Source organism: Anneissia japonica, unplaced genomic scaffold (assembly GCF_011630105.1).
Source record: "Anneissia japonica isolate Jap-2015-1 unplaced genomic scaffold, ASM1163010v1 scaffold2326_len296723_cov167, whole genome shotgun sequence".
In the NCBI taxonomy this organism is placed as follows: domain Eukaryota; kingdom Metazoa; phylum Echinodermata; class Crinoidea; order Comatulida; family Comatulidae; genus Anneissia; species Anneissia japonica.
Genome location: NW_022697846.1, coordinates 194,757 through 210,009, shown reverse-complemented (window position 1 = coordinate 210,009; position 15,253 = coordinate 194,757). Strand labels below are relative to the sequence as shown.

Below are 15,253 nucleotides of genomic sequence, written 5' to 3'. Positions count from 1 at the left end.
AAATACTATGTGTTAGATCAACTGTTAATTTCTTCAATTGGTTTCGTAGTTTTATGTAGCTAAAAACCAAAAATTTAAAAAAAAACAAAAAAAAACACGTTCATATGATCATCTTCATGGTATTATCAATAACAAAACCATGGTTGACTACATTTTCTGATAGTGTATAAAAAGAGTCGATGGCTATGTTACGAAAAGACCTTACAAATATTTATTCACGTTTCATAAGTGAAAATTTACTCTTGGAAGAATATTTTTGTATGAAATAGTGGAAAATTAGTAAAATAGAATAGAGTGGAGTGAACATCAAATCAATCAATCAATCATTCAATCAAGGCATACGACCTTGATAAATGCACTGATGGCGTTTCATACTATACAAAGTTCGCTACGTTAAAATGGCGGTTAAGGAGTTGCTGACAGAGCTCCTCACAAGTCCTGTAAATCTCGTTCTTTTAGCGACATGCTTCTATCTTTTATACAAAATACTATTTGGAAATGCACCAAGGGTACCAGATGGACCAAAAGAACCCGTACTAGAAAAGATGAAAAAGAGGGACATGACTTTAAAAGAACTCAGCGAGTACGATGGTACGAAACATGACGGTAGGATCCTTGTCGCGGTGAATGGCAAGGTTTTCGACGTTACGCGTGGGAAACGATTTTATGGCCCAGGTAAGACCTCGTAGGCTAGGCCTAGGCCTAGAATTTTGTAATAAAAGACTAGTGATCAGTAAAATAGTATTCTTTTTAAAGGAATTTTGTTGCTATAATTATGTGTGTTAAATATCAATTATTGCCTGTTAAAACATATTTTTACTCAGGTTGCATAGAGAGAGGCCCCGGGCCCTACTTAGAGTAGTAGTAGCTACAGTAAGTAGTAGGCCTAGGCCCCCTAGGGCCTAAATAGTGAAGTTTTCTCTGCTGGAGAAGACAGAGTTTGTGTGAGACTGGACTGGGTGGTGGTTGGTGGGTTACCTACTGCTAGCTACACTTGTCTTACTTTGCACAGACCCTAACTAGGCCTAGACCAGACTATAGACTTAAATAATATAAATTTATATGGTTTTAAGTTGTAAAGTTTTACAATAGGCCCTATTTGAATGATTGAAAAGTATTATGATGGGCTGCTGTTATTTTTTCCATGAAATGCCATGATTGAGAAATAAATATGAACCAGCATTCCAGAAGAAGCAAGGTCTGTGTGAGAAATATATTCTCCATGCAAGTTAGGCTAGATAGAAATCCGTCTGCGCACTTCCGAAAACAAGGGCACATTTCCACACAGATTGTGCCAAAGATTACAGTAGGTATTGACCTAACCACCGTATTATTATGGAGTAATTTTATTTTCCGCACAAAACTAGATTTTGATGCATCATCTCCACAATTCAAATACTTTAATGTATGGCCAGCATTGGGCTTAATGCTAACCAAATCAGTTAATAAGATCATCATCATCATCATCATCATTTCAGCCCACTGCAGGGCGAAGGCCTCCCCAAGCTGAAACCATCCACATCTGTCCTGTGCAGCTCTCATCCAGGAAATTCCAGCAAATCTCACAATATCATCCCTCCACCTGATTTTAGGTCTTCCTCGACCTCATGTGCCTATTCGGGGAGTCCATTCAGTTGTTAGCTTCGTTGTGAATTGCGATTGGGTGTCGCAGTTGTTGCAACCGATCGCAATGCGACGCTACTGTAAGATTGGATATTAGTGTACAGCCCTACACAAGCAGTTTCACGTGTCAACCTTCAAAACAATTTCTTCAAAGTGATAGTACCAACTACCAGAGAACATTAAAATGCTGAAATTTCCAATAACTTCTAATGTATCCATGTAGTATACTTGTGTACAGACTAGCTGGTAGTAAAATAGTATTAAATGTACTGGTCTAGACACTCTAGTGTGAGCAGGCATTCTGTTATATTTAGAATCACATAGATGCATATATATAAATGAAAATCATTACTGGGAGATCAAAACTACAATCTATACAGTACCTCCATTCCTGTGCCTCGATCTCTTTAATTTTAATACTACAGGCATCTTAAAGGCAATAACAAAAATTTACCATAAAGCAATAATTATTAAGAAGCAGAATCTTCACACACACAATGATACAAAAGACATTGAAATTATATGCAATTTACTTTTAAACTTTTTTATTTTTAAAAGCACTTATTTTAATATTTGTTTTGGTGAAATTTATAGATGGTATTTGATGTATTCATTATAATGATTTAATCAGTGTATTAGTATGCTATTCATGTTCTATGTTTAAAAAGCAGAGTAGCACTGTACTGTATGTTAACTGTAAACAAGGCTATTTTTAGAATTAATCAGTCGCTCTCATACTTCCATTACTTGTACCTTTAAAATGTCATGCATAATATATTGTAATGTTTAACAAGGTTGTGTCAATAGTGATTTCGAATGTGTTTAATTTCTATTGTATTATCTGTAAGCGATATCACATGTGATGCAGTTTTATTATTAAGTAAACAATTTAAGTAAATTTTCTCTGAAGAACTGATGAAAATGAAAGGCTATTAAAATACACTTTGATTGTAAATGTATTGGTTGTTTTCAAGGCCTTCGATTCCAAGGCCTGTGTAGGTCTTGCCCCTTTCTATTTTAGTGAACTAGTGGTATAGTCCACTAAGTTTTCTGCAGAATTCCCTAGTTAGTAATGCTATTTCATGAGCATGCTGGCCTAGGCTGCAGTAGGTTGCACTAAATATTAGAACACAGAACAGAGGCAAATGTTTCAGTATATCAAACATTTAGCCCATTAATAGTAGGAGTATAATTTTCTCGATTATTCAGAAATTTCTATCCTTTCTTGTTTGTAGTTAGTTTTTAGGAAGTGATGGCACTATATAATAATAATAATAATAATAATAATAAATATAATGCAATAAAACTTATAAAGCACATATTAAAGTAAAAAGTAACTTGCCACCAGCGCTAGGAGAAAAATTGAAAAACAGCAGAAGAAGAATCCCATGAACTGATTAGTGAAAAATTACAAAAATAGGTAGGTTTTAAGTTGAGTTAAAAATAACCGAGGACAAGTGGTATTATGAAGATTAGCAGGGAGCGAATTCCAAATTGTAGTAACTGAGAAAACGAAAGATCGCTAGCTAGGACGTACATGTCTGACACGTGGAACACTTCATGGCAAGGCTGTCTAATACGTGTCTAATATACAGTATAATACACAATAAATCAATTAATCAATCGTTGGCATATTATGAAGCACCAAAGCCTGCCAGTGGTGCAGTAACATTTTCTGTAGGGTCGTGTTACTTTTCGTCCAAGTGTTAATTTTACCGTGTTTGTTTTATTTCATGTCTGTGGCTTGCCCGAGTTGGTTAAAATTTTCGCCAAGAGTGGGTTTGGCTTGGGAGTGTTGATGTTCTGCCTCTTAAATTACATACCGTATGCCAAAACCACAGGTTCTAACCTCAAAACAGGTTTATATAGCACACAATTATCTCCGTCTCTGTTATCAAAGTCATCCATTCAAACATCAAGGCCATTAGTCCTTCCGAAAAGACTCCCAGTGTATAAACTTCCCATTACGCCTTTTAATTTTCACTGGGATTATCTCCTGATTTGATGACACCATTAAACTCTTATGGTTTGTAAACAGAACATTGAGAAGTCAAGGCCATTAGAAAGATTTAATTACTTCCTAATTAGCATGAACCTTTTGCAACAGTGTATAAATATATTAATTTGATTTACTGTATGATCTGTTTATGTCATTATTGTTTTGTACATAAAAAGTACACTTTCTTCATTATTAATAAGGCCAGTATATGTTAAGACATTCTTATAATTTTCATGGGTTTTCCACATGTTTTTTTTTTTCATTGTAAGACTTTTAGTTTGTGGTGTAAAATTGTACTATAATTGTTGATTTAACTTGTCATTTACACAAACCTTTGAGCAGGGAGGTGAGTACCATATACCTTAGTGATATGAACTTTTAAATTCAATGTAGGCCTACAGTGTCTATGCATATCGTAGGCTTAGCCAACGAGCCGTCCGGTCGTCATTTGGATGGCATACAATTATTTAGGACGGCCACTATTACCGTGACGGGTTGGACGGCTTGGCCTAATTAGCTCAGCCAGCCTAATTGGGCCTGGTCTACTTTTAGCAAATTCTTTATATTCTTCAAATCTATCCAATGTTACATTAAACTAAAGCTAAATCATATTTACGTTTGATAAAAACCTTTATTGATTCAATGTATGTTGTTTTCGTACCAGTATTCGGTGGGGATTCCCATGGGCGTGGCCCATCCATCGGCTCAGTGCCACGCCCACTGGCTTCAATTTTGGACGCCCTATATCGTTTTCTGGCTAAACCCCTGATGCATATACAGTTAAATTCTGATAATTGGAATTGAAACAAGTTGGTTTTCATTTCTGATAATAATAATAATGATAAGTGGAATTTGTAAATTAGATATAGATGTAATACAGAGGTCTCTATGTGATAAGTACATTTTACTACAAAATCTAATTAGCATTAGGAATTAAGAACAATAAGGTACTCATTCATACCCTATTCCATGTGTATACCTTTCACAGATGTTAACATACAGCCTAGGGACTCCTCACCAACTTTGTTTAAACTATCTAAATGGCTTTAATTTTAACTTTATACAATTGTTTTGAAGCCTTTTTCTTATTCTGATTGTGGAATGATTACTTGGCCTAACTTGTATTTTACAGGTGGATACAGGTTCAAGAAAATATAACTTGATCATTTGATCAACAGTAATTTATTGATGTGGTAACATATTAGGTGTGTGAGTGATTTATTAATAATTAATATAACATTCCAGTTACTAATTATGTTATATGGTAAATAATTTAAATATTATATGGTTACATATTTTTGGTACCTGGGAAAAGTTAAACTTAATACTACTGTACCTAAATTTCAAGTACTGTAATTGATCATTAATTAACTACAGTCAGCTTTTTCACTATCATCTGCAAAAAAAACAAAAAAAACCAAAAAAGATTTACATTACATGTTTGACAGATGTGGGGAGAGTACTCGTAAAACAGTATAATAAAAGAAGAGTACAACAACACTTTTAGATAGAGCAGTTTAGCTCAGTCAGCTAATCTGGTGGTAGCCACTGTGTGTGTGCTGAACCGTGGAGATCTCTAGGTCACCGGTTCCATTCCCATCGCTGCCTCTTCTTGTGTTTCAGCCGAAGGACTAAAATACAAGTTGAAAAAGCTCCCGTCTTTCAGATGAGACGTTTAAGCCGTTGGTCCTGTGTGCACTGATGGCCCATGTGCATGTTAAAGAACGCAGTACACTCTTGGGAAAAGAGTAGTAGGGGATTGTCTCCCGGTGTGCTGCCCAATCACCACCAGAAGGACCCCACTGGAAATAAGTCTTCTTCTAGACTTTCGTGAGCTATCCTGTGTGTTTACACAGAGTAAGTCCAATCCAATCCAATCTTTTCATCTCCCCCTCCCAACTCAACCCTTCCCCCAATGCTTTGTTAGGCCTGGAAAAAAAATTTGTGCCTCCAACCACGAATTGTCTTGATAAAATGCCTTCACCATCAAATGTTATACACTACAGTATCTAACCCAAAAGTATATTTTATAATTTTTTTTTTCCACAAGATGATGCCTCCGACAAGCAGCAGTGCGGTCATGCACTTTTTCCAGGCCTGTGCTTTGTACTAAAGTTGTAAAAATGTTGAAAAAATTGGGGGTTTATCAACCTAATAGTTTACTGAAATAAACCAGTTCCAAGTTCCAACTTTAAGGTCTATCTCAATGTCAAGGTTTTCAACACACATTAGCAGTTTATAAAAATGTGTTTATCTGCCAAATGATTTAGGTGAAGGTTCATGCATGATCGTGCTGACGGTTACATCATCATACTTATTGATTTCGACAACATTTATCACACCATGTCGTACCATGTCCTGGGGTTAAGTATAATTGAGTATGTTTTGATGTCTTATCACTAAGTCTGTGCTTACTCAATGTGGGCTTCCCTGATTGGCTGAGTTTCAACCAATGAATTTGATACCAGTGGAAAGTAAAGTCAAAAACATGGTACTTGTATAACATACTGTTGTGAGTTATAATGTGAATTTAATCAATATTGTGAATGGAAAACATTAATTAATGAGTAGTAATTATTTGATTCTCTGCTAAATTGTTTTCAGGCTTTATTTATAGGCATATTGATAATATGGATTTTTTGATGGTTTCTTGCTCTGTATCTGGATTTTCTGGGTTTTTTTATGGGATTTTTCCCCATCCTGTATTTTGGTTGGTTGCATGCAAAGTGAAGTGGGTCAAAACCTTTACTGCATGTGGTGTATTGAGTACCATAAAGACCGCCTCCTCCCTAGTATGGGGATTTCAAAAGGGAACTGTGTTTCATAATTCAGAATTAATTTGTCTAAAGTTCAAGTGCGTAGTTTACACACATAACTTGTACCCAAATAAGCATACATTATAAAAATAGATCCCTGCAGGGTTTAAATACCTATGCCAGTACACTTTGGCATACATCCCATTGGGAAAGCAGAGATAGAGAAATTCACAAGTCAGGGAAGTTAATACTTTCGTAGTTAAAGCCCCATTTCCTGCAAAATTTCTCTAAAAAAAGAATTACAAAAAAAAAAAAAATTCATATGCATTCTACTCTAATTATTATAAGCTATGGAAAAACATGGGCATAAATTTTACGCAAAAGAATAAAAAAAAATTATAAGAGACTATTTCTCAATTAGGAGATTACCGTTTTCTCGGCGACTTCTTCTTTACTATGTAAATTCAGAGTTGTAGATCACATCCGCTGACATGCTCTCGCTTTTTGTGTATACTTAATATACAATAGTACAGTCAATAAAGTGCACCCTCTTAGTTTTCGTACTTTGCATCCTGAAGCCTGAGATTTGGGTAATTGTCAAAATCTCGGTCAGAATCATTTTTTTAACCAAGTTTTCCACACTAGTACTAGCAACGGAAAATATCATGTCAACCTTTTTTATGTGCTGTGATAGCAGAACCACTGCTTACCTCGACTGAGTCGAGGTAAGGCTAGGCCTAGCCTAGCAGTGTTGGATAGGCTAATGTTTCCGGCGTCTACTATATTTCTTTGCAGACCGATCGCAAGATCAAACATAAAAAATTCATCCCCATTCATTTTTTGTGTGGAACACAAAAAAATCGAATTTCAGGAATTTCAGGAATATTTAAATTCAGTTAAACTAGCAGTTTTATATTATATTTATAAATTTTTATGACATATATAAATATCAGATTTTTCTTAAAAACCAAAATTTCGCCGAGAAGGGTGCTTTAACACTAGATTAGCATGCGTACTTATGCTGGATATGAACAGGAACGATCCAATGGGCAACAAATTCTGGATCTGTCCCTTTAAAAGTTAAATTTTTATTGTGATTGTCCAAAGATTTTCTGATGTTGATATTTTTAATCCTATATTTTTAAGAGGATCCTCAACATTTTGTAAATAATAATGATGAATGATTATTTTTTAATAAAGTGGCATAGATGATAATAACAATATCAATGTAATATCAACGTATTGTAATGTGTATTTGAGTAAATATCAATACTGAAATTAAATTAAATTATTTTGAATTTTTTACTGTGATATTGTCTTTTATATAAAATGACAGTGTACTGTACTACGTCTATAGTATTTGTTTTAGGCCTACTTGGGAAAGAAGCTACAATAGCTATCTATTTAATTGTTAAATATGCAACATTGTTGTTTGTATAATTTAGCAATTAGTATTAGTAACCTTACAATTGAATTTTACTGTATAATATTTTTTATGAGCAGTAGATACATATTTTGGCATAATTTGCATCTACCTGTTGACATTTGACCTTGATTTATGAAAATCTATTTTTATCTTTCTGTTTAATCAGATGGGCCATATGGTGTGTTTGCTGGTCACGATGCCAGCCGAGCCTTAGCCACATTTAGCCTAGAAAAGGAGTCTTTCAAAGATGAAGTAGACGACTTAACAGATCTCGATGAAGAAAAGATGGAAAGTGTTCGTGAATGGGAAATGCAGTTTTTTGGTAAATATTTTCTATTATTTTAGAAACAACTCTTGTAGATTATTCCGATCAGTTTAGGCACCAAAGCTTTTCAGATAAGGGTCCAATATAGGTCCAATGTCACCGGTGAGAGGGCTATGATTCAGAAAGAGAGTCTACACCCACCTCAGCCCCCCACCATGTTTGGAACAATTTGTAAAGAATAGACACATCCATCAGACACTGAAAATGATTTTTCAAACCGAGCATCCCCAACAAAATAATTGTCTTTCACCCCTGAAGCATTGTATGCCAGCCTGCTATCTAACCTACTTCTAGAGATGCCATCAATAACATTGCAAATTACTGGCTTGAGTTGGCAGTAAGCCATGCCTTTCATTTAACTTGGCCCTCAAACACTTGTTGTAGAACAAGTTTTTTTTTACTTATTTTCACTACTTTTTCAATTCAACACAACTCTATTTTATAATGATGCATTCTCATATTTCATTATTGTTTCTTTTGAATGGTTTAACAACAAATACCTATTGTTTTCCATTTCAGAAAAGTATGAATTTGTTGGTAAATTGTTGAAACCAAATGAGGAACCTACAGATTATTCTGACGAAGAAGCAAGTGAGACGGATAAGACAGAAGACAAATGTGAAAAAGATAAACAAATTTAAGAGAATTTACAAACTATTAAAACTAACTTCTTGTCCAAATATGGCAACAGACCTCACATATACAAAATTCTCAGAGGAGATTTAAGTCTGTTGATGGTCATTGAACCTCAATTACGTCTTCAACTGTTTGCCGCAGTACATGTATACCCACAATGCACTGCGGTAAGAAAATGTGCGATTTACAGTAATTATGCTAAAGGCTATCGTACCTCATGTGTAATCCTTGCACCAAGAATTGGGAATGGAAAAGCATCATTGAACTTTGACATGTGCATAGGTATACCACCTTCATCGTCAACCCATGCTGAAAGCAGTTGCGAAAGTTGGTTATCATTGTATATACATGTTATGTTTTTTTATTTTATAATTCGGTTCAATTTCTAGTAAAACTAAGTCATGTTAACTTTCCTGATATAATCGCTATGTGACACTATTCCCAACTTCAAAGCAGAGTACACACACACACTGCGTCAGGCGATGGTCGTCAGTGATTTTTTTTAGGTAGACCGCAACGCAGCAAGGGCGCATGCGACAACGATCTTCTTAGACTGCCACTGACAATCAGTAGATGATGTCGCATCGTCAAAACGTTCACACGCAGAGCAAAGTAGATATGTCGACTGACGCAGGGGTGATGTGGTACATGTTTGGCTCAACATTATTCCTTGTCTATTATTCGATAGTGGTTGTGCTATACCTTAAGTATTGATAAGCTAACGAAATTACATCCAAACAATAACATTTATAAACATAGCACCTGGTAACATGTGTGCATTAAAAGGCTACAGTAAGTGAGTTGATAAGGACAAAGATTGAGTATTTTTCAACCAATTACATAATAAGGTAAAATACACTAGATTCTATTTAGAATATTTTAAGTACTGTATAGGGTTTGCAGAGAACAGATACATTGAATAGTAGGTTAATTCTGTTTTAGTCATATAACCTGGTATTGTTGAAATATTGTTCCATGATGATAACCTGGCAATTATTATTAGTTAAATTTCATGAATAAGCATGATCGTTGATAGCACCCTCCATTGAAATTACCTCATCATGTACGGTAACAATGTTTTTTGGGGGTTTTTTTTCGTTTTTTAAATGTCTCCACATTGAAAGAAATTGAAAAAAACGAAAAAAAGTGTTTGAAAAACATTAAATAATGATTTCTTTTTGAAAAGAAAGAACAGAGGAGGTTAATTGGTTAACAGAACCCTAAACAAGGTCTGTTGACTGTAGAGGGTGATATGTTGACTCTAGATGGCGGTATGTAGTTACCTGCACAAGAAAACCTTTCTAAAAATAGTTAGAATCCCACCGTCCTCTAATGTTTTCTGTGCGTTGTCAAAAAGCTTTTTGAAGTGTTCTTAAATCTTTAACCTTTGACATCATGAGCGTCTTTTTCATCATGGCTGCCTTTTTCAACATGGCCACCTTTTTCATCAATGTACATATTACAGTACAGTAATTCTCTAAAGTTTATTTATTCCAATTTACAGCTACTGCTGTTTGGCTTGCCTAAAATTAAGGATATGAGTTTTTAATACAGAGATTATATTGCCATTTTGTAGAAATTTTTTTTTATATATAGTTTACACGGATTACTCATGACCAATTAACTATGACTGTATGTTTACTAAATTATTAATTTTTAAAATTTTACTCTACAACTCTAATGATGTTATGTTACTGTATTTAATTATTATTTCAGATTTACAAGGTAAATGACAAATTAGATAAGTGGCCCTTACGGTAAGAAGATAATGAGATAAGCGGCCCATTGAATTCTTGATCCATGAAAAATGACAAGATACATTATGCAACTCGTGCAAAATAATATAAGTGACCGGTTTTGTTTAATGGCCCTTGAGATAAGTGGCATACGAGATAAATGGCTCATAAGATTAGTTGCTCATGAGACAAGTGGCCCATGAGATAAGTTCAGTATGGAGCTTATGAGGTATATGTCACCAATAAATTGCATATGAGGTCATAGTTCTTTAGACAAGGCCCATGAGATACGTGGCATATGAGATGCATGGCCCAATAATGGTTTGGCCTATGAGATTCAAGCAATGTGTGAGATCCAGAGAGAAATGTAAATCTAATGATGAGTTGGTAGTCTGTAGCCATACAGCATTTTTTGCATTGGTTTCTGCATTTTTGAAAGGAAAATTTAGTCGGGGCTTAACTTTATACTTAAGCTGACTGAACAGGCTGTGGTGGTATCGGTCTTATTGGTTAATATTGTCTAAAGTCAATTTAGGCGACAAGTCTAAATCAATTATTTGTTGTCACTAAAGATCGTTCTCGCATTTGTAAAGCACACATGTTTAAATAGCAAAGAGTCTTGTGGTTTTCTCTCGTCACTAAGATTTTCTCACATTTTAAATGCATTACTTTTTTAAAATTGCAGAGCCTTCTTGTTTTCTCTATCTAAAGGTGTAATTTCTAAAATGGTAGATGAAAATATCCCAAAACACATCACTGAAATTCTCTTCTGACAATTTTTTCCCGTTCAGCATACACCATATCTGGAGCGAACATCCTACTCTAGTTGCGTCAAATCAGTTCTTGAAGATGTAGACCTTTCCTCTCATTCGTCCTTGTATTCCCCTCCCCTCCCCTGCCTCCTTCCCCCTCTTATACTTTTAGAGTCCTTAGGTGGTTGTCTTTATGTACCAGAACCCTCATTAAATATGATTTAAGTAACAAAATAATAATATACTTGGCATGTATAGAATTTACCTTTATTTAATTGATTGATTATCATACTTCATTGATAATTTACTCAATGGATGATTGTGATTTGAAAAGCACACTTTTTTTTTTGCAAATTTTTAGCCCAAGGCAAATAATGTTATCATAATTTTCACACAGGTGACTTTTATAATTGTAATTTTATTCTAAAATCAATTATAATTGATATTTATAACTTTTGTAAAGAAATGGATGATTGATTGTTTTATTTATTTTATATAATATGTTTGATCGGATAATACATGGTGAGATTACGAATATTTGGAAAATTAAGTACTCTACGTGGTATAGTACTAAGTTGGTGCTCAAGTTAATGAGATAATTATTTTTGGGTTTAAGATGTTTAACGAAAAATAATCAAATATTTTTAACATTATTAATTTGTTTATCACTATAAATGTTATTGATTTATTAATGAAAACAAAACTATAAATAATAATTAACCAAAAAATATAAACTGCACAGAGACAATTAAACATAGTATGGTTTCTAAAACCTGGTTTTCATAGATTCGCTACACAGTTGCTATAGCCTTTTTACTGCAATCCATGCACTGCGTAAATGTCCCCGGCGCAATCAGGAACGCTTCTTGATTCAATTGACCAACATGCGTCGCCAAAGGGGTCAGCGATATCGTGTAGCGATTTATGGTAACCAGGCTTAAGGTTTATGATTATCAACTCGAGTGTTTGATGTACAGCACTGTATCTAAGATATCCTGACATACAGACATTACTGTATAATTGCAAGTAGATCCCATTCCAACCACACCCCTTCCGCCTGATTCTTGAAGCATAAAGCTTGGTTTCCTTATAATCACAACCAAGCTTTCGGTGAAACTTGGTTGCTGATTGGTCGGTCGAATTGGGGAGCCTCCCCGATTGTGTCGGGGATTGCTACGCAGTACATAGATTGCACTGAAAACATGTAGCGACAGGGCAGTGATTTTAAGAAAACCAGGCTTGATGCTGATTGGTCGGTCGAATCGGAGAGCCTTCCCGATTGCATCAGGGACTGGTATGCTGTACAACGATTGGACTGAAAACACTTTAGTGACAGTGTAGCGATTTAAAAAAAAAAACAGGCTTTAACTGTGTGCCCATCAGACTTTTGACATATGTTTGTTTGGATTTCTTCCAGTGTCAGGGATTCTTCTCTGTGAATTTTCCCTCCCCTACCTCACTGTACGGTACATAGCATTTATAGCGAACTCTGCACTATTCCAGTCCGGAATTCTAGATGGCGGAGGGGAGCAATTCTGTATGGATTTGGGGATCGGAGGGAAAATTCACAGGGCCAAAGCGGTAGAGGCTATTAGGTTTGAAATTCTCATCTTTTTATTGATTTATGTTATTCATGAGATTGTACAGTAATCAATCTTATTTGTAGTCATAAGAGTTCGGGGAGGGCGCCAGTGGGGCCATTGGCCACCCGTCAAGGAGAATACAAACACATTTCATCGAAATTTCTATGTACAGTATTTTTACAGATTGTTATATTTTAAAATCAATTTCAAATACCTAAATTTTCGTGCGTCTTTCCAGGGCTTCCCCTTCTTGACCGGATCCCTCTGGATGTTTCTGAGCTGCATCCCTGACCACTCAAGTGCGCTCCGTCGGGACTACTCCCTCTCCTTTTGGCAAGTCATGGCGTCACCACTGGTATAACTGTAATTGTATTTTTGACAATGATTTTTGTAAGGCGTTGTTTTAGTGCTATACGAAGAATAGCTTTCTTCTGCACTTTAATTTACAATAATTCTTGCATTGCTTCATAGAAAAAAATAAATGTATGTGAAACTTCGTTACGTATATATTGTTTACTTTTTTAATCAGTCTGCTGACCTACCGTTAATTCTTAATTCATTACTTTTTTCTTTCACATCATTTGATCTTTACCAATACTGTTCAAAATAACGTGTGTCTATCATTACAAAAACGATAAGCATAAATGCTAACGTCATCCGTTACGTCATTTGGTCTATCTTCATTGATTTCCCGTCGTTAGTTGTCTGTGACGGTGCTATATCGGCGGGCTTCTACGAGAATTTAAGTGAAAAAACGGATGGGATTAATTTTTAACATACTTTCAGGCTGAGAAAGACGATGATTTTCAAATAATTGGGAAACGATAAAATTAACTTAATAATAATGGTAATAATAACACTTCTGTAGCGCCTGTAAAATACCGTAAAACAAAAAAATTATATTTCTAAAGTCAAATGATATAGCTAATTTAAAAAGCACTTGAACAGGCCCCATGGTAATCATCGTCAGGCTGTAAACGTCCGAAAAATAAAATGTTTTTTTTTTCTCAAAAATAAATGATGAAAACGAAGGAAGTATGAGATTTATATTGTCGATGATAATGACGATGTAGGCCTATTAATATAAAAATTATAATGAACGTATTTTTAGATGCATCTATGGTTTGCTAATAGCACTTATGGTTTTATATGATCCCGTCATGGTGTTACCGAGAAAACTGTTCAAAAACATCTGAGAATGGTATAGGAGGGATAAAACAAAGGATTTGTCGCATTATAGCTACAAATCAAAGTGCAGTTTAAACATAGCCACGGCAGAAGCTGAGAAAACAAGGCTCATAATCGAATCAGGTTTCTGAAATCAGTCTGTCGACCTCTATATATACCACCGCGGAACAACGTTTGACCCGGAAGTTAAATTTGCATGTTGACGATAAACTCAGCACATGTATTTTTGTTGATGGATGATGAAGTTTATTTCTTGATTGTTTGTACTAAGTAGGCTTAGTAAAGTGAAGTTTTATTACAACCAGAGTTTTATTAAATCATGTACCTGTAATAGGTAAGCACTAATAGTCAGAAATTGCAGTAATAATGCCAAGGAAGAGTACTAAAATCCTAGGCCCACCTGCCGACACTTCGCCTCCAGCCGAAAATAGGCCTCCTACTACACACGGCGGAGCTGGAGTCGGAGAAGATAGTGACAGTAATGATGATGACTTAGGCCTAGACTTAAGCGGAAAGAAAGAAAGCGTCTCAATCCCTCTTATGTTGCCAACTAAACGTAGGAAGACCACCAAAGCATTGGGGGAAGATGAATCAGAAAGAAGGGCGGAGCGAATGTTGGAAAAAGTAGTATTTGGAGGAGAGCAAGCAATGTTAGATTTATTTGATAAATCTGAAACCAAAGAAGTCATTGATGAGGTAATTATATATTAACTAATCAACATCTTGAAATATTGACATACGCCTTTTTCACGAATCGGTAGACATCTTGAAGTGATGACAAACATTGCGAATCAGCGGTGCGTAACCAACAGAAATAAGATAAGCTTTTGGGCGGATTTTTTGACATCATGTTATTTAAAAAATCATAACTCTATAACGGGGCGTCGTATCCAAAAAAAATTTCCAGCAAAATGTTCTTAAAAGACTAGTCTACGCCACTATAGTCCGGTGGCTTATGTCATCCCGTGGGAATTTCGTGATCATTTTGTTTTTGTTTTTTAATTATATACTTTGAAGTATGCTGAATCGAATAAAATGAGTCGCCAATTTTTTTACGCTCATCTTCATATGCAAATTAGCTGAAATATGCAAATTAGGTCTGAAAATGTAGGGTACTTATATCCTGTCTCTTATACACATCTAGATGTGTATAAGAGACAGGTTGTAACCAACCTCTATTTCAAACGTTTACCGACGTCGGGCCAATAGCGTTCTGTGACGTTGAGACA

At 35.2% G+C, this 15,253-nt stretch overlaps 2 protein-coding genes across 2 annotated transcripts in view; both read left to right on the top strand.

Moving 5' to 3' along the window:
* The first annotated feature begins 386 nt into the window (after positions 1 to 386).
* On the top strand, positions 387 to 13,337 carry LOC117102364 (membrane-associated progesterone receptor component 1-like). The gene is made up of 3 exons (XM_033242625.1): positions 387 to 675; positions 7,971 to 8,126; positions 8,649 to 13,337. The coding sequence occupies exons 1-3, from the start codon at positions 399 to 401 to the stop codon at positions 8,768 to 8,770; spliced, it is 555 nt and encodes a 184-aa protein (XP_033098516.1). The 5' UTR covers positions 387 to 398; the 3' UTR covers positions 8,771 to 13,337.
* An 879-nt stretch (positions 13,338 to 14,216) lies between these two features.
* The window catches only part of LOC117102363 (U3 small nucleolar RNA-associated protein 18 homolog), an 11,424-nt gene continuing 10,387 nt past the window's right edge, over positions 14,217 to 15,253 (top strand). Inside the window, exon 1 of the mRNA XM_033242624.1 lies at positions 14,217 to 14,720. Coding sequence (XP_033098515.1) covers positions 14,391 to 14,720 — 330 coding nt within the window. The 5' untranslated portion in view covers positions 14,217 to 14,390. The remainder of the gene's footprint in view (positions 14,721 to 15,253) is intronic.